General features: G+C 41.2%; 1 protein-coding gene across 3 annotated transcripts in view; it reads right to left on the bottom strand.

Moving 5' to 3' along the window:
* Positions 1-23,808, bottom strand: part of COL5A1 (collagen type V alpha 1 chain) — a 275,391-nt gene that overhangs the window by 186,914 nt on the left and 64,669 nt on the right. For all 3 annotated transcript variants that reach the window (XM_082264614.1, XM_082264613.1, XM_082264615.1), the window contains exons 3-4: positions 13,513-13,726; positions 10,193-10,355 (exon numbers count right to left, since the gene is read on the bottom strand). In XM_082264614.1, coding sequence (XP_082120740.1) covers positions 10,193-10,355; positions 13,513-13,726 — 377 coding nt within the window. The remainder of the gene's footprint in view (positions 1-10,192; positions 10,356-13,512; positions 13,727-23,808) is intronic.

Here is a 23,808-nt window from a genome sequence, read left to right as displayed (position 1 = left end):
CACAGTAAAGAATGCGTTAGATTTAGGCATTGAGGTGAGCTGAGCAGTGTGACTGTAATATAAAGGTAATAAGTGGACAAATAAGTACCGTGTTGGTGAGAACCCATAAAGACATATGGGTGTATTGGGTCTTACAGGATGCCCAATACACAGAGGAATTCCTTCCACAAGCCCCAATTATTTAACCAGACAGCAATGGAGAACAAAATTAAAGGCAGACACTATTGTTAAGGCAATGTTACACCCCATATTTAGAGTGTAACATAGAACACAGTGCAAAGCAGAACCCCACCACCACCAACGTGGATCCCGTTCTAACAACATGCGGGAATTCTTCTACTATGCAGACACTTTCAGATTTAAAATTGATGCTAGCTGTGTGTGGCTCCACCCACACAGCTGTGTCATTCATTCACAGGGATCTGTGAATTAATGAACTACAAGTCCCCCAGCCAGCAGTAAATGGACAGCAAAGCCAAAGAAAAAGAAAAAACAGAAGGAGAGGAGGGGGAAGAGTCCAAAAGGCAAAGACTCCACTAGGAACAGGTATATACAGTACCTCACAAAAGTGAATACATTTTTGTAAATATTTTATTATACCTTTTTATGTGACAACATTGATGAATTGACACTTTGTTACAATGTAAAGTAGTGAGTGTACAGCTTGTATAACAGTGTAAATTTGCTGTCCCCTCAAAATAACTCAACACGCAGCCATTAATGTCTAAACCGCTGGCAACAAAAGTGAGTACACCCCTAAGTTAAAATGTCCAAATTGGGCTCCATGTGTCAATATTTTGTGTCGGCACTCTTATTTTTCAGCTCTACCCTAACCCTCTTGGGCATGGAGTTTACCAGAGCGTCACAGGTTGCCACTGAAGTCCTCTTCCACTCCTGCATGACATCACAGAGCTGGTGGATGTTAGAGACCTTGCGCTCCTCCACCTGTTTGAGGATGCCCCACAGATGCTCAATATGGTTTAGGTCTGGAGACATGCTTGGCCAGCCCATCACCTTTACCCTCAGTTTCTTTAGCAAGGCAGTGGTCATGGTGGAGTGGTGTTTTGGGTCGTTATGTTGGAATACTGCCCCGCAGACCAGTCTCCGAAGTGAGGTTTATCATGCTCTGCCTCAATATGTCACAGTACATGTTGGCTTTCATAGTTTCCTCAATGGACTGTAGCTCCCCATTGTTGGCAGCACTCATGCAGCCCCAGACCATGACACTCCCACCACCATGCTTGACTGTAGGCAAGACACACTTGTCTTTGTACTCCCCACCTGCTTGACACCAAATGAATCAAATAAATTTATCTTGGTCCTATCAAACCACAGGACATAGTTCCAGTAATCCATGTCTTCAGCCTTGTCTTCAGCAAACTGTTTGCAGGCTTTCTTGTGCATCATCTTTAGAAGAGGCGTCCTTCTGGGATCGCAGCCATGCAGACCAATTTGATGCAGTGTGCGGCGTATGGTCGGAGCACTGGCAGGCAGACCCACCCCCCTTCAACCTCTGAAGCAATGCAAGGAGCACTCATACGTCTATTTCCCAAGACAACCTCGGGATATGACGCTGAGCACGTTCATTCAACTTCTTTGGTAGACCATGGTGAGGCTTGTTCTGAGGGTAACCTATCCTGTTAAAACCACTGTATGGTCGTGGCTACTGTGCTGCAGCTCAGTTTCAGGGTCTTGGTAATCTTCTTATAGCCTAGGCCATCTTTATGTAGAGCAACAATTATTTTTTCCAGATCCTCAGAGAGTTCTTTGCCATGAGGTGCCATGTTGAAGTTCAAGTGACCAGTAAGAGAGAGTGAGAGCGATAACACCAAATTTAATACACCTGCTCCCCGTTTACACCTGAGACCTTGTAACACTATCGAGTCACCTGACACCGGGGAGGAAAAATGTCTAATTGGGCCCAATTTGGACATTTTCACTTAGTGGTGTACTCATTTTTGTTGCCAGCTGTTTAGAGATTAATGGCTGTGTGTTGAGCGATTAATGGCTGTGTTTTGAGGGGACAGTAAATTTACACTGTTATACAAGCTGTACACTCACTACTTTACATTGTAACAAAGTGTAATTTCTTCAATGTTGTCACATGAAAAGATCTAATAAAATATTAAAATATTTACAAAAATGTCAGAGGTGTACTCACTTTTGTAAGATACTGTATAACCGTAGTGTCACGGAAGATGAAACGCGGGTCCTAGATAAAGGCCCTAAATTTGCCCCTGTCCGCAATCCTAGCAAATTCCAAACCTATATTAATGTGCAAACGTACATACATAGTCTGAATATGAAGAGATACTTTTAACCCAATCCTGTACAGAGGAATAGTTCCCAGTTATATTAGGGTTTACTTTCTAATCTTAGGAACAAATCTACGTTCAACCATCCTGGGACTAAAAATAGACATTTGGAGGTATTTAGAAATATGGTTTGTAACAATCTAGAAGCTCTCGATATTAAGAAGGTAAAAAATTCACAGTACATTAAAAGGGGTATATCCTTCCTATAAAACAAAGCATATCGTTATCCACCCTGCGGACAAAGGATGGGGATTGGTAGTTTTAATTAAAACATTATCAAGAGGAAATTAACTGCCTTCTTAATGATCAGGACACCTACTGGGTTCTAGGGGGTGACCCTATGCTTACATTTAAGGATGAGTTACATTCCCTTGTAGATAGGAGTAAGAAGAGAGAGGTACTTAACCAGAAGGAGGCATTATTTCTTGACCCTTTGTCTTGTAGAACCCCCATAATTTATTTTTTGCCCAAAATACACAAATCTAATGATCACCCCCCCAGGTCGTCCCATTGTTAATGGAATCGATTCCGTGACTTCCCATTTAGGACAATATATAGACTTTTTCCTTCAACCCCTGGTAACCAAAACAGAAGCCTATCTTAAAGATACAAAACATATGATCAAGATCCTAGAAACATTAATTAGCACCCCCTCTAGCATATTAGTGACATCCGATGTGGGCACATTATATATTATCATTGGCCACAAAGACCCCATGGCATTAGTCAAGTGGGTCTTGGCCGATTCTAATTTGACATGGAAACATAGAAAGTTCCTTTCTTTAAAATAGTCTTAATTTCTGTTTACTCAAAAACTATTTTTGGTTTGATCCTTGTTTTTTTTTTTTTTTTTGCAGACTAGAGGTGTTGCAATGGGCACCCGCTACGCTCCCAGTGTGGCCAATTTGTTTATGGCCCACTGGGGGGAAGAATTGGTTTTTAAGGATCGTCCCTCACAACTGGTGTGTTATAAAAGGTACAGTGACAATTTAATCATGATTTGGGAAGGTGATCGAGATATTTTGGAGGCCTTTACCCATAAACTAAATACTAATGAAAAAAACATCACTCTCACTTGGAATATTGCTACACAACAGATGACCTTTCTGGATTTTTACATTTTTAAAGATGGTGATTGATTCAAGACCTGCAACCATTTCAAACCATCTGACCATAATGCTTACATTCCACTAAACAGCTGCCACCATCATATGTGGCTATGTAATATTTAAAAGGGACAGTTCATAAGATTGAGACTGAATTGTTCCTCTGAAGAGGACTTTTTTTGTCCCAGTCGCAGGTTCTGTCTACTCGATTTCAACAAAAAGGATATGAAAAAGATTCCATAAATAAGAAAATAGAAAGGATAAGGGCTGTGAACAGGAATTCCATTGTGCAGATTCACAGAGCTGTAGGTCTGCTAATAATGAGGAATATCATATGATTTTGGATTATAGTGTCCTCTATAAAAAGTTTGAAGGGGTAGTGACTAAGCACTGGGGAATACTCAAACAAGACCAAATTATTTGCCCTTTGCTTCCTATATGTCTGCAGTTTATATATAGAAAGGCACACTTCCTTCGGGATACCATTGCCCCAGGGGTCATTGACCCCCCAAGAAATTCTGGGAATTACATTTTTCTTTCCTTTAGGGATTATACACATGCAGGAGGTGTGCAGCTTGTAAGAGCTTGAAAGTGAATATTAAAAAACATAAGGAATTTTCCTCTACAGTTACCAATAAACAGAATAAAATGAAAGATCTGAACACTTTTGCCACCCAGGGTACAGTATATATACTCAGATAGGGGAGCATATGAATAATATTGGAAAAGGTTTGAGAACCCATAGTGTCTCTAGACATTTTAGGATGTGCCACAATAGAGACCCTAGTGGTCTTAAATTTTGGGGGGATCGAGAGGGTCCTTACATCTTGGAGAGGTGGTAGCTTCATTCGACAGCTAAGTCGCAGAGAGACGTTCTGGATATATGAAACTAAAGTTATGACTCCTGCTGGCTTGAATGTTGAATTTGCTTTGAATTGTTTTATATCCAATAGGTAATTTATGCATTTTTGGAAATATAATTACAGTCTTATTATGATTTTTATTGTTAAAGGTGGCCATGGGATGACAAATCAGTAGTTAAAAAAATTCTTTATTATATTAAATTTAAATTTTTTTTGTTTGGTGGTCAGAGAACCCCTTTAACATGATTGTCTGGATGGGTTAATTTCCAACCAGCTAGTAGTAATATTTGTTTTTTTTTGGATGGTGTTACTAGTAACGATTACATAATTGTATTTTGGAAGACGTGTTGCTATGTCTTTTTCAATGTATCAGTTGCAATTATGCAGCTTGTACCGGTAATTTGTTGTGAAGTGTCATGTTTCTATGACAGCCGGGATGGTGTGTATTTAAATGGGGGTAGACCTCGCAAGCTCCACTCCGGCTGATGAAGTCCCGCCTACGGACATAATGCGCACGGGGAAGGAGCTGCGTACTGGCGTCACACGTGGCCACCTTATTGATTTTCATTGTAATCAGAGCGCTCGATGCATGCATGAACTTGGTTCAAGTGCTTTTCTTGTAAGTGTTTTATCTTTTTTATCTAATAAATTGAGGAATACAGAGAGTACTAGATTCTCTTTCATTTTATTACATAACACTTGTATGCTCCAAAGTTTGGACGCATAACCTTATCACAGTGGCACTTTTTATGTCTAATATGACATGTTTTGCATATAAATTTTAAAAGGATATTTTATTGATTGTTTATTTTATTGATTGGTTATTTTTGCACTGCACTGTTTTGTTATATAGAGTCCAGTCTTTCACTACAGCAGATGGACTTGTAGTTTTAAATGGAACACAAGTGTGATGATTACAACACACATAGTCCCATGTCCAGCTCGGTTTGGTCATAGAGCTGGAGAAAGTCTGTAGGGGCCTAACAATGCACCCACAATCCACCGATCATGGCTACAATGCTTTGCAGGCTCATTTGCCAAAAAAATAATAAGTACAAATTTTGATAGGATCATCACTGCAAAAATGTCCTAATGAAGTCTTTGGAGCAAACATCTGCTAGAAAATGTAAGCAGGAACTCCACTGAAAAAGTTATTTATTTACTGCAGAAAAAGCCGCAGTCTGCCTGTAAAATTCATTACTTGCTGCTATCCGTGTCCTTCGTTGCTATTTTTTTTTGACACTTTCTCCAAATCTGTAGTTATATCAATGGAATCTTACACCCATAGTCACATTACTCAACTTCTCCTGAACTCTGTGCGCTTCCTCATGTGTGCACCTTCCCAACCTCTCCCCTCCACTCCAATTCTCCAACTCATTTTTTTTTTTCCAACACCTGGTGCGTGCAGGAACTGTTAGTCTGATTTGAAATCTCAGCTGATGTGCAGGGACTGATGGGAATTTAAATAAAGGAGGATTGCATTTCATCACTCATCATGTGGTTTAAAATAAGTTGTTTTTTGTAGTGATAAATACAGGTCCTTCCATCTGCATAAATAACTTTACTTTGCTATCATTTTCTAATCAATGATAGAAAATATGTAAGCTTCTGATACAAGGCACTCATGTCTTTCAGCTATAAGTCAGTTAATTGTTAGGAAAGATCATATAACTTTGTGCAAGACAGGTACACTTCAGTGCCAACCCAAATTTCCATGAACTCATGCTGGCATTGTGCCATGCTTATGTAAATCAGAGCCGGATATGCAGAGAGCAAAACCCCCGGACGGAACATTCCAGGGGCATAACGAAGCTGCTTGCACTTCTGAGTTCTATTACTATGAGCCACACAATACCGACCCCGCAAGTGTGTCTGTTTTCTGTCTGGAGGTTGATTGCTAGAAAAGAGTATGGAAATCACCCATCCCCCCTTCTCCAGCTTCCCACCAGCCAAACAAAATCATATTAGGCGAACATGAGTTCCCTATGACATTTTTATCCACTGAGTCATTACCATGCAAAAAAAAAGTTATAAAACCCAATGGGGGTATCCCCAGGGACAAAACAACTTGGATAACATGATATTGGCTAATTTTTATTGTAGCGGAGATCTGCCTACAAAGTTTACGGTTTCTCTGTAAGTTGGTTAACGCCCCCCACAGACGTGAGTTTTTAAAATGATTTTGCTCAACCTGGGCCCCCCATGGCAGGAAGCCAAAACTGTGCTTCTGATTGCCTCTCTCATATGACAAATCAAGGAGTCGGGGGCTTTTTATATGCTTTCAATTTGGTATTAGTTAGTACTACGGTAGGTGTAATAGGAAGGACAGTCCCCAATTACCCAGTGATCGCACAATCTAGAATCCAGGAAAAACTGCTGCAGCGCTAAAAACAGAATATTCTTGTAGTTTACCTTCATATAATCCACTGCAGCTTTATTCAACAACAGGGTTTTCATAGTTCAATTTGGGCAGCATTGCAGCTTTAGTTACAGGATTCTGTACTATGGACCCTCCCTTTCCTGTTCCAATGTGTAAGGGTGGGGCTGCAGTGAGCTCAGAGAGTGGGTGGTGCATTTATATTCAACTGCTATTTCCAAGTATTAAGCAGATAGAAAGCAGAGGAGAGGCTGCTGCATGCTTATTGAGGGGGAAGTGGGCAGCAATTGGTACAGTTTTTTTTTTTTTCTGATACTGAAACATCAACCAGGGCCCACAGACATGGTTTGGGTGCCAACTGATGGTGTACTTTTAGCCTGGGCATTGACACTTATAATTGAGACATAGTGTTTTGCCTAACAGGTGGATTGCTGCACATCTAGGCGCTCTTTGACTTCTAAGTTATTGTAATTTTTTTTACAGTGTTTTTTAGGGTACGCACAAGACGTTTTTCTTCGTTCAACCCAGTGGGCTGATCAAAAAAACTGTTGTCCAGTTCGTGCTAAACTGACAGTTTTTGGCCCGTATGTACCCAGCTTTAGTGTGAACCTCAGATTTTTATTAAATGGGAACCTTGTGATCAATGCTGAATGAGGGATCAGAGTAAACCAGCAAGGGCAGCTGATCAGCTTGTAAATACAGCGAAGTGCAGGGAGTTGCTTTCACCCAGTGTTTGGTGGGCGACAAGCTATACGTTATAAACTGTAAATTCTGAGGCCATGGCCCTGGACTTTTGCTGGTTTGGTGCCAGGAACAGGCAATAGAAGCCGTTCAGTTTTCCAGCCTGTGAAACCCCCACTGACTGGTGCCAAAAACATCTCTCATGGACCTAACTAGTGCCACAAACAATCGCTACATTATTTACACTGATGGAAAAAAATCCATCTACATGTCAAATATCCCTCTTTATATGGCTTGAATCTATAGAGCCAGTATATGCTAAAAGAACACTGTCCCCGCTAAACCTCCGTTCATGAGACCATGGCCTTTAAAGTAAAACCAAATGGTATGAAAGTTTAAACAAGTACCAAACTCCAGTTACTATGTGATGCAAAGCTTCCATAAAGTAAACCAAAAAAAAAAAAAAACTTCTTGTACCTTCCCTGAGTGAGCCAAATCCTCTTTCATTTGTGTCTCATAGGCTGTCCCTCCCAGACACTACAACTTACAGTGGAAGAGTGCTTTTTGCAGCTGAGGCAGTGCTGTCAATCCAGAAAGCAGTGGGAGCACTAAGTGTAGACAGATGTTGCCTGACAGGTTACAGGTGTGTAAATCAGCAGATACAATGCTCAGAGCCAAGCCCCTTGCAACAATATTTTTCATCCCACTGTATGTGCAAACAGGCATATCCTACAACAGGAGTGGTAACTCTGCTCTGAATTCAGGATAAGTGAAGCATTGTTGCCACACTATTACAAGTCACTGCATTGGGTGAATTTCACTAGCAGGATAAACAGGTATTTGTGGAAATTTTTAAGGCGAGAGGATGTAATTGGATGAGCAGATTCACACATAATTAGACATAATTAGGTGCTGCAGGACCTATTTTTTGTTTAATGGGAGGCCATAGTTCAACTTTATCAAAATAGAGAACAATGTGCCAAGTGCAGCAACCATGAACAAACAATCACCATAACTGGTAATAGTGTTCAGATGCATTGTCATATTTAGGGCCAATTCACACTGACTTGTGGATGTACATTTCCATCCATTTAGGTTGTGCTGACATCCGTTGACATACATTTTGACGTCTATTGACATACATTTTGAATTTTAGCACAATGCAATGCATCATTATTGGAAATTATTGTTTTTCAGATGTCCTTCCATTGATCTGCGTTTTACAGCTGTGCTAAAATGTACTGGTGTGAATTGGCTCTTATTCATTTTAGACTTGTGCCTTTGCTTTAGAATTTTTTTTACACAGTTACAAACAACAACCTTTTAGGACTGAAATATCAGTGTTGTGTACAGTTTCTCTTTAATACATCTGATAGCAGCAAAGGAAAGATACTTTTTTTTTAATCCTTTGTCATCATCAGACTGAATAAAACATCTCCCTAGGAGTGAGGAAATGGAGGTGTACACTAATGGCAGTGTCCGGTGTAGTGCTGCAGTCAGGAATTGTTGTTAGCAGAACCCTGGGGAAACGTCCAGATTAAAGACTTGGAATGCAAGTCTTCTTAATCATCAGCTGAGGTGGTGAGTCAGAATTCCACCTGGGGATATCTGCGACAGTCTCTGGGTTTTCCACTGGGTTTTGGCACACTGCCCAGGCTGTCAGAGATCATCTCAAGGCTGAAGAGACATCTTCCATGTGTTGCTGACTCTAGAAACCAACTGCGAGTTGTTTCAAAACCAAATGTGCTCATTTCAGCCACAGTCGGCGTTAAGAATTGGTGTCCAAGATCAGATGCGTGTTTATGTATGAGAAATTCAACACAATGACTGGGACATCCAAGGAGCAACAGTGTGATGAGAACAGACACTTCTGGGCATTTGTGGAGCTGATTTTCTTAAGCTGAAACTGTCAATTGTGCCTCCTTTCATTGTGCCAGAAACTGGATCCCTTCAATCAATATCCTCACTCCTAGAAAATTATGCAGAATGCAGCACAGCTCATGCAAGAGGCATAGGAAGCTTTTCTAAGGAGATAGTATAGTAGAAGTTGTTTGCTTTCAGACGGTCTCTCTCTAATTGAAACTTTGCACAGCACCTTCTATACAGAGAAGTCAGAGAGGGGAGGACTCACTGCAGTTATATGTGCAACTTTAAGTTAAAGCTATTGAGTCCTGCAAACAAGAAAAGTGTAACAGGAATTTAGCAAATTAACAATATACAGCATATATGGTCACTTGTCTGTTTGGGAATTTGATCACTCCCCTAAAGCCTAGTACACACTGGCCGAATGTCGGGTAGCATCAGCTGGTTCAATGGAAACCAGCCAACATTTGGCCCATGTGTACTGGAATTGGTCGAAGGTCTGCCGATCAGCTCCCAGTCAGTACTCTCACCCATCCCCCTGTCAGAACACAACAGAACAGCAGGGGAGATTTCTGTACTAATGTCGGGCAGTTAGTACAGCGGCTTCTCCTGAGCTGTCTGTTTTTTTCAATCAGCCCTGCTGGATTGAACAGAAAAAAACTGCTAGTGTGTACAAGGCCTTATAATAAAAAAAACTTCTCCTGTCTGGTGAAATCATCAATTCCTACAGCGGACTAAAGAAAAGCAAAGCCTCTCTGTTATTTCTGCAACTTTTGTCTTGTAAAAGAAAATGCATTCACATTTATCCGCAGCAGGCTCAGCTCCATATTACCTGGAAAATGAGGCACATTTTGGCTGCATGTGAGAGGAAATCCCATTTTCCCTCCAACAGGACATGTCCAAGTCATTCACAGAGCCAAAATCAGCTTGTTCTAAAGGAACATAAACAAACTGGAAAATCCATCAGGCAGACTGGCTGCTTCTCACCTCAAAGACGTCTTCGTCTAGAATCCTGGTGCCGAACACAACGATGCCATTGGTGTCCACAATTGAGTGCTCGCTACGCTCCAGGTGTTTCTGTGCTCGCTTCTTACAGTCCACAAAGAGTGTCACCTGCTTTTTGTGGACGCTGATTCCTATCCGATGCCACCTGCGGGAAATGTAGTAGGGTTAGAGACATTGGCACATACAACTGGCCCAACAGGGAAAACGCAGAAAAGTGTACAGTTCACAAACTTGCAAAACCTGTCTGGAAGTGATGGTTTACAGGATAGTCCACCAAAAATTACATAGCATGGTGACCTGGGTCAGACCCTGCCATCCTATTTGTCACAAATAGCACAAACTCTTTGCCATAATTCCTGGCTTTTTCTGCCCACTTGGGGGATTGGAGTATCCCGACTTACCTTGTTTCCATTCGCCAGATCTTCGTATAACCATCTCCTTAACATAAAATAAGAAATATAAATAAACTACACTAAATCAAACAAGGATGGTAGGGCTCTAAATGGGCACTGCAGGTGTGCAGACCCAATAACTCAGCCCAGTGATGTCTTGCAGGTCCAATTGGTGAGATTTCCATGTTGAGTTCCAAAGTCAAAAATGTTTTTATGTTTCATTGTATATAGTCCATAATTTGGTGTATGTGTAATCTGTAATAGAATACCTTACTATATACAAATAAAACCAGTTCACTAACAATTGCCATTTTAATGCAGTAATAACTCTGATACCCTTCCAGCTTCCAGAGATATCCCTCCATTTCTCAACAGATGGATTACACATAAAATACCTAGAGACCGCTTGGAGTACCCAGATAACCCTCCACTTCTTCCTCAATGATTTACCTGCAAGGTACCAAGATACCTCTCCAGTTCTGGCCCACTTTCTTACCCCTAATGTATCCGCATACTCCTCCAGGTCTTGACTATATGGCTGTCCTGCTGTGTACATCTCTTCTATAGCACTAGAGATTTTTGTCTGTATATATTACTTCCAGGTGCTGGAGGCACCTTTGCAGAAACGCTTTTGTTATTTTGCCAATTTTTTTTACTCTGCTTAAAGCCCAGCTTTGGGAAACTGAAAATTCTCCCATGTGTGAGAATATACTCTGATAACATATTGATAGTTTATGATTGTTGCACATGCAATTAACTACTAATTGTATGAGACAATCTTTGTTGAATTTGTCTGCCAACATAAACTCCAAATATCCACAATATGCAGTAACATTATAACTTTTCAGAAATTAAATTAAACTTTTCAATTAAAAATTGGCTGCTGAGCTCCATACAAGTGACTTAATTTAGGCTGAGATGATGTCATTAGTTTGCTGCAGAGATATGATGCATTTCCTCAGTCTCCCCTCTCCCAGTGATCATACTATACATTGTGTCAAGGTGGGATGCTGCAGCAGGGGCTGATCTGTGGCTGACATTAAAGAATTGCACAGACACACCAATAAATACATGATATACATGACTGTGTGTCATCTCTAAGCAAGCATCTCAGTCCCGGAGGTAGATGCTGACCATGAATAATGTCTGAACAAAGATGACTCAGTTCTTCTGAAGAGAAAAACAGATGCAGGCATTGTCATGGGGAGTACTGTGATCTCTTGTGAGAAGTAATAAATTGTGTTACACCTACAAATTGTTTAGAATATATGCACTTAACAGGAATTATATACCTCATCTAGTTCAACTTTACCCAGAAGATATTACACTCCTTGTTGAATAACTAATGCCCCAGACGGGCAGTCTTGTATGCATTTCATACCTACCCTTTTCTCATTTTTTCACTTCATAGTTTTGGGATTGACCAGAGCAATAGAAAACATGAACATAACCTCAGGGTTAAACCAGTGTAATGAGCACAGTGACCTGCAACTTTGTTCGGCTGAAATTCTATCTGGGGGTGATATGTTAGGCTATCCTCAGTGGTAGCATATTTTGCAAACTGTCAAAGCTGAAAAAGTCTGCAGTCTCAGTATGACTGTCCAGGTACAGATAATGTCACTGTCCTCAGGCAATAAATGCCAGAAAAAAATCCAATTACTCACACACAGGATATGCCGACCAAACTAACCTTCATATATCAGTGGCAAAGGTTGTAAGACTACACTCAAGCATACAACTCTGGTGAGAAATATTAAAGCCTATCTAGCTGGATTTTTTTAAATTAAAAAATAGGTAAACTTTCTATCAGGTTTTTACTTCAGTCTGTTACCCAACTGATGTGGTTTTCCCCTCATTTCCTGTCTCTATGACACCTATACATGTACTGAGGGGAGCAGATGTTCTCTGGATAGGGAGGCATGGCCAGCAAAAAAAAAAATGAGTCGGAATTTCTAACCCTTCTGCACTGCTCTAAAATGGTATTTTTGCTTTGTCTATGTCCCTGCAGTAGATGTTCTCAATTACAGCCACAACCAAAAGTTTTGGGAATGACAAATATTCATTTTTACAAAGTCTGCTGCTTCAGTGGTTTTAGATCTTTTTGTCGGATGTTACTATGGTATAGTGAAGTATAATTACAAGCATTTCATAAGTGTCAAAGGCTTTTATTGACAATTACATTAAGTTTATGCAAAGCAGTCAATTTTTTGCAGTGTTGACCCCTCTTTTTCAATACCTCGTCAATTTGCCTTGGCATGCTGTCAATCAACTTAGGAGCCAAATCCTGACTGATGGCAGCCCATTCTTGCATAATCAATGCTTGGAGTTTGTCAGAATTTGTGTTTTTTTTTTTCACCTGCCTCTCGAGGATTGCCCACATGTTCTGAATGGGATTAAGGCCTGGGGAGCTCCCTGGCCACGGAGAAGCAACCCTATACATGAATGGTCTCAGGATGTTTTACTGTTGACATTACATAGGACTGATGGTAGCGCTCACTTTTTCTTCTCCAGACAAGGTTTTTCCGGATGCCCCAAACATTCGGAAAAGGGACTCATCAGAGAAATTTACTTTACCCCAGTCCTCAGCAGTCCAATCCCTGTACCTTTAGCAGAATATCAGTATGTCCCTGATGTTTTTCTCAGAGACACATGGCTTCTTTGCTGCCCTTTTTTTTTTTTTCCATAAAGATTTTATTGATAAAAGAAGAGCAATCACAGAAACTTTAAAAAGTGACATTGAACAAAATATGCGTTATTGCCACAGACAGGTTGTCCCCCAAACAAAACTCGAAGATCATCTTATGTGTATGTGTGCCCTCATACACGTTTAAATGATCAGTCCTTGTTTGCCTAGCAGGGTCAGCATTCTGTGGCTTCAGGAAGCAGAATGTTGCAATGAGAAGGACTTACTTGCCGTCAGAGAGATTAATGCCACTGAAGAGGGGGTAATCCTCAGGGAGGGGATTTCCCAAATGATCCTCAAATAGAAAGACGGGTGATCTGCCCAGCTCCATGCCAACCTGCTGGATGCCATGCTCATTGTAAATGGACATAAGGAATGACTGGCTTCCCTTTTTGGGTTTCACAGTTGTCAGAATGGAGAAATCTTGTGGGAATGGGGTATCTGCGGAGGAAACAAAAAAAAGAGAGCAATAAATTCCAAGAATATAAGTAGGTTATGTCATGAGCCATGGGGGAACAGCTACTATATTTTTTCACTTTCCAAGCATGGAGGTGACCAAACATTATTACTAGTTATTGCAGTAGAAAAAATTTGGTCAGTAAGTGGTGCTGTTTGGCAGGACTGTGTCATTCTCAGGACTAGACCTAGACAGGACAAAATCCAAAGCCTTCGGTAGATAAAATAGCATACACATACACACACACACACACACATTACACTTTAAGTATTTTTCCTGCCTGAGTAATGTTGCGTACTATTACTAAGTGTTTGGATACTTTATACCAGATACCTGCTTACACATTCTTAGATTGCCTTTTTATTTTTATTTGTACAAAAGTCCTTATATTTATTATTATTGTCCTTCACTGTACAGGTAAAACTGTACAGAAGTCGTTATATCTGGATGTACAGTAATTTTGGGGAAAAAAACAAAAAACAAAACAATTTGCAGTGCTGTGCCATGGTATTCACATCCAGCAAGACTAAAAAACAAAAATGAACACAGTTAGGGGTAATGACTAGAAGGGCTAGTTCACCCAAAAATGCATATTATCCCTTCTTGACTAATTTTTGAGTTCCTGCCTGCCTTATGTTTAAGTATAACTAAGGGCAAAATATTTTTTTTTTGTTTTGGATAGAGAGGGATTAGGTTTTTATTGCTGCCTGTGCCTCTGTTAGGGAGATTCACCTTCTCTATTTGTCCCTGTTTACCTTTTTCATCGAAAGTGAAAGTAAAGAAAAATCCCAAATTTCGGGTTGCCCCCAGAAAATTAGAGCGGAGAAATTTTCCAATGGGGACATTAGTTCTGGTGACCTGGAGGCAGGGACGGTGCTTCCACTAGGCAAGCTAGGCAGCCGCCTAGGGCGCATTGCCACCTAGGGGCGCAGCCAGGAGTCGGCACTCTCTCTCATCATGAATTCTCCATCATGAATGATTATTGTGAGCTGAGGCGAGGGGCGGAGGTGGGGGGGGAAGAAGGGACAGCGGAAGATGCCAAGTGTCTTGGGCAGTGGTGGAACTACCAGGCCCTGGCTTTCCACCACTGTTGGAGGGGCCCCAAAAGGCAAGAAGGGAGCCCCCAGAGTTCTGCCTGCATGATGATCCTCTTCAGGTGGAGCTGAGCGGCATTAAGTGACTCTCTGCACTGAGCTGGTGGGCAGCCGTTTATTTCCCTGGGTCGGTTTTAAGCAGGGAGTGGAGGAGAGCTGATCCTGAGCCAGAGCTCTGCACTGGAGGGCGGAACCTTTACTGGGGCAGAAGCGACGAGGCACCAGAATGGTCTGAGGAGGTTGGTGATGAAGGACGTGTGGAGCTCTCTAACTGCTGCTTTTCCCTCCACCAGGAGCCACCGCGTTTAACAGGGGTTCAGGGTCACCAGGTGTGCCATGAGGAATTGGGGTCCCTGGGTGTGCCATGGGGGATTAGGGTCCCCAGGTGTGACACGGAGGAACATCAGGGTCCCCAAATGTAACACGGAAAAACATCAGGATCTGACATAGAGGTACATCGGGGTCAGTGGGTATGACCGCATGAAATGGAGTAATATTGGGGTCCCAGGGTGTGACATGGAAAAACATCAAAGTCCCTTGGTGTGACATTCAGGGACATTAGGGTCCCTGGGTGTGAAATGGAGGAATATGGGGGTCACTGGGTATGACAGCATAACATGGAGGAACCATCAGATCAGGGTCACATAGAGGAGTTTTTAACCCCTTCCCTTTTTTTGGGGGGGGGCGCAAGTAGCTGGTCTTGCCTAGGGCATAAAATAGTCTAGCACCGGCCCTGCCTGGAGGTCCCCAAGGAATTCCCTTAATTTGCATTATCTCTGACTTTCTGTTTTGGCTATGGGACAGGAAGTAAAAGTAAATTTCCGCAATGGGACATAGATGGCAGAAAAATCTGACAGGAGTTATAAACCTCCCTTATGCTATCCAAAATAAAAAAAAGATTTACCCATAGATCTACTTTAAGTTTACATGGACATTGAAAGAAAAAGATCCGAATACATCTGTGAAAGCACATTTTAACACCATTAGGAGGAGTTTTTAAAGTGCTGTCTGAAGCTTTTAGAATGCTTTACTAAACAGTGTTTTTTGAAGGCACAAATTTCCCAAATGTCTCACAAGCATCTAAGACGTGGTTTTTCTTTTTTATTTAAACAGGCATTAGCTCTGCAAAGCATTTGAAAGCCAAATGCTTGTTCTTTAAGTCCATGTGCACAAGGCCTTAGGGCAAGGGTCTCCAAACCTTCTAAGCAAAGGGCTAGTTTACAGTTCTTCAGACTTAAGGGGGGCCAGACTGTGGCCATTGGGAGTAGAAAAGGTCCCAATGTCCCCAGAAAAAGCAAGGCCCCATCTTCGGTGTCAGTAGGAAGAATAGCGCCCCATTGCTGGTGCAAGTAAGAGGAATTGTGCCCCATCCTTGGTGTCAGTTGAAGGAATTGTGCCCCATTGCTGGTGTAAGTGGGAGGAATTGTGCCCCTTTGTGGGTCTGATTCGGAGGAATTGTTCCCCATCATTGGTGTCAGTGAGCCCCATTGTTGGTGTTATTGAGAGGAACTGTGACCCATCTTTGGTGTCATTTGGAGCAATTGTGACCCACCATTGCTGTCATTGGGAGTTATTCTGCCCCTTCACTGGTGTCAGTGTGAGGAACTATGCCCCATTGTTGACATGACCAGAGTAAAATAGTGCCCCCAAGGGCCAGGTAAAAGCAAGCAAAGGGATTCATCTGGCCCCTGGGCTGCAGTTTGGAGACCACTCCCTTAAGGCATTCCTACTCCTCGTGCTCCATTCTACATAATATTAAATAAATATTCCAGCAGGGATGGTAGGAACCCCTGAAAATGGGTACAGAAGCCGGCAGACCCAGAAACTCAACACAGAGTTCTTTCCATTAGTGTTTGGCAAAATATAGAGGGCTAACCACCACAAACTGGAAGAGGCAACATTTTTTTTTTTTTTTTTTTTCTGGCTTTGCATAGTACAAACATTATGATATACTGACGACATGCAAGGCACAAGAACATAGTTGCAGCCAGCCATTAAGTACAAAACTTTAAGAAAATTAAGACAAATAAAAACTCAGAGCAAGGCTGAGCAAAAGGTGAGGCAACATTTGACATCTATACCAGCCAGATATCAAAGTTCTTTTTAATTATTATTGCAAATTATCTTTAATTTGCCCCCACTGCTCTACTGTCTTTTTAGACTATCCTATGCTGATAACAGTAAGAGTAAGTGGGGGCCCGCCGGACGTCCAACTCTTCATTCTTGAGTGAGTTTAGTGAATGTCTTGATGGCTATTAATCCACAATGAGTTTGTTAAGAGAGGTTTCAGATAAGATCTTCATTCAAGAGCATGTGGCAAGCATGTCACCTCTCAGGAATGGCAGGAATTCCCCATCATTCTCCAGCCTTTGACTTCTTTGGTGTTCATGTTTTGAATTCCTGTTCAGCAGGTTACAAAGTTTTATAGTATAAACTATATAACATGATGAAATTGTGTATGGGTGAAGTTATTGATTTCACTTGATGCTTGATACAATGTGAACAATGTCACTGGGGCTTGTAAACCAATTAAGCACCCATTCACACTAGTGCAACTTGTCATGCGATTTGACAGTTCCAAATTGCGTGACAAGTTGCACCCTATTGTCGGAAACCGAACAGTTCAAATGGGTGTGACTCAGACTTGCGGTGCCACACTGATTTGAAAAAAAAAAAAAAAGGTTTCTGCACTATTTTTTGTGATTTGAGGTATGACTTGCATAGACATCTGTGCATGAAGTGGCACAGATGTCAGCCAAGTGGCACCTGATATTGCGCTGACCTGCTACTTTCAATACATGCTACTTCAATTGAAGTAGCATGATCTCAAAGTAGCATCAATGTGAACCAGGGCTTGACATTTGAAGGATTCCGATTTAAATGTCATTTTGATCAGCGACATAAAAACTACCCATAGGAAGTGACAGTCACAAACTGACATGTACAAATTCCCATACTCCCTCAGAAAATGAAACATTTGATATTAATGTAACCAGTCCATTTAGGTCATTGGCCGATTTAAAATGATTAAGTTTAGGATGTAAGCTGGTTTTCCACAAGATTGAATGAAAATTTAACAAACATTAGACATGAAATTACTTTTAATGGCTAAAAAGCTGCACATCAGAAACATGGTACAAGCAATCGTGATCCGCCCATTTTAGGATAAGGCTGGAGATGCCTGATATCTGGGAAGGAAATCTCCTCTAAATATTCCACCTACTTTATAGTTTTACTTTCTGAACCGTGCAATACCAATTTCAGGCTCAGGTGGATCTGCTGCCTAATATGTGGTGAGAGATCGCAGACCACTATCCAAAAAATGCAGAACGCCATTTGTTTGCACACATTTTCCCAAGTCCAATAAAGACTAACTTTTTTTTGCATACTGCGTTTTTGCTATATGAACTTAAAAAAAAATCTTCCAGAAGTTATGCTGAAAAACAAAATACTGCTAAGCCCATTGTACAACGTAATTAGCAAGTTTGTCATATATAATTTTCTTCTATAGGATCCATTGCAGAGTTTGGGGCACACTGAAAAAAACAGCTTCATCGTTCACAGTCTGATGAGATTTTAATATATAACAAGTGTGCGAGAATTCTGCCAGCCCCCATATTCATCATCTTCTTTATAAGGTAATAAACGGCCAGGGCGCTGGCATTGCATGGCCCTGACAATTGCCAGTAGGGCTCTCCCCATGTGTTTTGCATCCAGAGCAGAGGAGAATGATTACACAGATCAGGAAACTGCAAAAGATATAGCTGGCAGAGTTCATGGAAAAATGTCACTGACTTGATGAGGCGCTGGTAACTACTTGTCTGCCAATAGCAAATCAGTGTTAATAATAAAAAGTTTGATTCCTGTCCCGTAGGATATGCTGAGACCTGCAGTTCCACTGCAGCTGAAGAACTATAAGTTGATAAGTTAGGTAAAGTGCTGAGGCACACAGGCACGTGGGCAATGCCAGCTCAAGAAAGACACTGGGCAGAATGTCATCAGTCAAGGTAAATCTTAGCCAGCAGTGCAGATCCTCAGCAAGATGACACTGAGCCCATGGCACAGATCACAAAAAACATTTAGGTTTGATAATCAGACCCACAACTGGTGCCCAATCTACCCAAGAAAACATACCATATAGAGGCAACCCTAGGGCCGATACCCCAGGAAGTGTTCAGTGTTACATTTGAAGGGTAGTTTTGAAGAAATTATTTGTATTAAATATTTTTTTTTCTTCCCCAAGAAACTAGTCACAGCTGGCCCTATGCAAGAATGTTGAAAATGCATCCTTCGGTTATGTTTGCTTCCTTAACCACTTCAGCCCTGGACAGTTTATCCCCTTCATGACCAGGCCATTGTTTGCGATACAGCACTGCGTTATTTTAACTGACTATTGCGCAGTCGTGCAACACTGTACCCAGGTAAAATGTATGTCCTTTTTTTCCTCCCACAAATAGAGCTTTGTTTTGTTGGTATTTGATCACCTCTGTGGTTTTTATTTAATATTTCTTACTTTCTGCTATAAAACATATCCATTAAAAAAAAAAACAATTTAGGCCAGCATGTATATTGAATTGCTTTGCACAAAGGTTATAGCGTCTACAAACTATGGGATAGTTTTATGGAATTTTTATATGTTTATTTATTTTTTTTTACTAGTAATGGCAGCGGTCAATGGTATCTAGCGGGACTGTGACATTTCGGCGAACAAATCGAACACTAAGTGACACTTGACACTTTTTTGGGAAACCAGTGACACCAATACAGTGATCAGTGCTAAAAATATGCACTCACTGTACTAATGACACTGGCAGGGAAGGGGTTAACATCAGGGGCGATCAAAGGGTTAAATGTGTCCCTAGGTCGTGCTTTCTAACTGTGGGGGATGTGTTTTTGCTGTGAGAAGGCAGAGATCTATGTTCCTGCTTAGCAGAAACACAGGATGGCTACCTTTCCATAGAAAGACCGCTGTTCTCTGCCTCTCCCGAATGATCGCACCCTAGGCCCGGAAGTGCAGAATCACTTACCTGCACGTTATTCTGCACAGAGGAGCCGCCGCCCCGCAGTAAATGTACATAGGGCGGTCAGCAAGAAGTTACCAAACTTTGCTTACTTTGTCTGAGGGTGACTCACAGAGCTGAGAGTTTCACTGTGGTTTGACAGTTACTGCTCTGTCAAATGCCTGACCTTCTGCTGATAATATATGCCGTTCCCCAACTCCTGAGTGGGTATAATTGCACAAAATAAAAAAGGGGCCTCTAGTAAACAGGATAGTAAACCACAACAAGGCATTTTTATCTGATACTTTAATTAATTCTTCTAACATGTGCTTAAAGTGTAACTAAAGGCAAATCTTTTTTTTTTTTTTTTTGGATAAAGTAATGGGGGGTTATAGTTTTTTTTGTTTTTTTTTGCCCTCTGTATCCCTTAGGGGAAATTTTCTTTCACTTCCTGTCTCAAAGCCAAAACAAGAAGTGGTGAGGGAGTCCCAGTGTGTCACCCAGTGTCTCCATTGGAAGACTTCTATTAGTGTTCTGATGTCTACCCAAAATTTAGGATTTTCTTTTACTTTCATTTTTGATGAGAACAGTAAACAGGACAAACACAGAGAGGGTTAATCTCCCTAACTGGGACATAGAGGGCAATCAAAACTGACAGGATGCTCTGATCCCTATACATTATCAAAAAACTGAAAAAAAAAAAAGTATTTGTTCTGGGGACCATATATTAAATGGATTTTTAGAACAGGGAGATGGAAGAGGAGTTTGCTCTGTCCACTCCACACATCAACCTGGTATTGCAGTACCTCCAGGACCGGCGAAAAAAGAAAAAATGCAGGTTTTGCCTTTAGTTACATTTTAATCCTCTATCGTTGGAAAAAAGTATCCCATAATCCTTTTACAGCACTAGCTTTATTAATATAGATCAGTGTGGATTAAGTGAACCTGCCAGAATAGAGATATACCCCCGTTACTGCCAAACCATTTTTAAAAGGTGCTAGTTGTGTGACTCCGTTGCTGAATCTCCATCCTTGGAATATAGTAAGTCACTGACACAGAATATGCAGCCAATGAATTTGGAAGCCCTGACTGGCAAATATGTTCTGGGTTGGTCTTGTTGCTTGTTACTTCTTCTTCTTTCCCATTTGGTATTCACCCATGCGGATCTCCATCTGCCCTGGGCACGTTTGGTCCTTTCTTGGGTCACTGTGCCCTTCTGAGAGAACCTTCTGCTAAGCTTTACTCTTAATAATGTATTTTTTTTATGTTCCAATGATGTTGGTATTCTCAGGAGTTAGAGTAGGAGCTGTGAGCGCACAAGATGCAATTCTACTGTGTTTTACGTTAGGGTTAACAAACATTTGAATTGTTGTACATGCAACTCATTGCAACAGGATCACATGGTATTTCTGTCCTTTACAATCTGATTGCATAGTACAGAAGTACCATGTGGTCCTGTTGCAATGAGTTTCCAAAAGTAGTGCAAGCACTGCTTTTGGTGCAATTCGATTTCAGCCCATTCAAAATTAACAGGCTGAAATTGAACCACACAGATATGTATGTGAATCTCACAAGAATGCACAGCATGTTCTTGTGCGATTCCTGGTGTAAACCGGCCCTAAAAGACAAAACTGGATTTTTGTCTTACCGTAAAATCTTTTTCTCCGAGGTTCACTGACGGACACAGCTCCATATCTTCTGAGACTCTTGGGCTTATGCTGCTCTCTCTTCAGGAGTAGGACTAGGCAGAAACAATTTTCAATAGCCAAGCCGTTAAAGACAGTGACTGTAAAACAGGAGATGGTCCCTGAGACAGAAGATCTTCCTTGAGAGGAAGTTTTCAAGGGACGTCTGCTGCCAGCCTTACCAGGCATGCGTACCAAGACCGGCAAGGCCAGTCTGGTGCCACCAGATTGATTGGAATCCCTTCTACCTCGATTCTGCATAGCAGTCTTGACAGAAGTTGTATTGGAGGAAAATAAAAATTCAATTTAAAAAAGGAACAAAATGCCAGGACCGCAGATTCCAGCAGAGAGCCAGGTCCTTATTCCTGACTAGGCAGAAAGTGATTGTATACACCCTGGGACTGCCTAAGGGGCGTAGCCAAAAATGCTTCCACCTAGTCCTATCCCTGAAGAGAGAGCAGCATAAACCCCAGGATTTAAAAATCCATGGAGCTGTGTCCATCAGTTAAAGAAGGAGAAAACTTTTTTTATTTTTTAGATATGGATGCTCAAAATTCAGCAGAAATAGGTCCAAATTTTAGCTGTGGGTGGCCTTGTCAAAACAACCTCCCTATCTTCTGGTCAAAAAAGCTGATGTTTCTGTAGATATTTGTTGACGGAGCCGGTCCAACAGTTCTCAACCAATTAGTATTTGGATCCAGATTCAAAAACACTGTTCAAATATTCAGAAGCCACATGCAATGGCAGGCAGCTGACATTCTTCTATTGCCTTTGTGTACCGTGTATAGGGGAACCAATGGATTTCTCTCTTTTAGCCTGTAGGGCTGAGAGACATTCAAAGCATGTATGGCCAGCATTACAGATGACTGCTGACTGCCAGACATCAGGCCATGTCAGACCTAATCCAAACTACATGTCTGATCACAGTGAATAATCCATTGCAAAGCCTCTGGAACAAATAGCTTAATCCCATTTAATTATAAACATTGGTTTATGATTTTGTTTGGTTTTATGTCACGTTTTCTTTCATCATGTATTGTATCACTGGTATAGATGTCATTTAGTAGGTTTATACAGGAATGTATACAAATACTCTGAGCTATTTTGTATATGTGCAATGTTTTAGCTAATGGGATGTAATTCTACTCACAGCTTTTTAAATATGTTTTGTATGAATAAAACGTTTATGTATGTTATATTTTTGAGCTTTTGTAAGGGTTCTTTTTGATTTTTCCTTTTCATTTTGTTTGCTGTTGTTGATATGCTTGACTGCCTCAATATCTAGAAACAAAATCTACAAGCTTTATCAGTGACTTTGCCAAATGCTCTTGCAATTTATAGGAAAAGCAGTGTACTTCCATCACACAAGACAGACCAGGTCTTGTAGGTTGAAGATTAAATATAAAGACTGACAGCAGTTTTAACTCTACCCTACTGTTTCTCCTAGCAAACATCCATCGTCAAACAGGAACCTTCAGCCTGTCAAATGATGGCAGTGTTCGCGGACAGCTAAATTGTGCAAGAACGTCTTTTTTTGTTTATAAGCCATTGACCACCTCAAGGTGCAAGAAGTCCAGGGAAGTGGTAAAACTATTGTGCTGCCTTTTATAAAGTATTGCAGGTACTGGGAAAAGGGGATCTCAAATTTCTCAGAACATCATGTAAAAGGCTTCAATCTTTTACATGGGAGTATCTTTGAATGAACCACTTGCCGACCAACCGCCGTAGTTTTACTAAGGCTGGTCAGGTCTATTACGATAAACGACGTACCTGTATGTCGCTTCCTGTAATAAACAGTGGGGGCACGCACGCATGTCGATTGGCTAGAGGAGGAGCCAATCAGCGGGAAAGGCAGGCGCGATGTCCGCTGGCCACCCGCAATCGCTCCCCCATGGAGACAGAACGGTGGTTTGCCTATGTAAACAAGGCAGACCGTTGTTCTGTCACAGATGAACACAGGGATCCTGTGTTCCTACTATTTAGGAACACAGGTCTTTGTGCTCATCTATTGAGTACATCCCCCACACAGTTAGAAAGCACCCTCTAGGGACAATTCTAACCCTTTGATCGCCCCTCGTGTTAACCCCTTCCCTTCCAGTGTCATTAGCACAGTAACAGTGTATATTTTAATCACTGATTACTGTAGTAATGTCACTGGCCCCTCAAAAGTGTCAGTTAGCTGTCCGATCTGTCCACTGCAATGTCGCAATCCCTCTAAAAATTGCCATTACCAGTAAAATAAATAAATAAAAGTTACATAAATCTATCCCCTAATTTGTAGACACTT

Source organism: Pelophylax lessonae (genome assembly GCF_965119305.1).
Source record: "Pelophylax lessonae genome assembly, chromosome: 7".
NCBI lineage: Eukaryota > Metazoa > Chordata > Amphibia > Anura > Ranidae > Pelophylax > Pelophylax lessonae.
The sequence above is the reverse complement of the archived record's forward strand: the minus strand, read 5'-3'. Positions and strand labels throughout refer to the sequence as shown.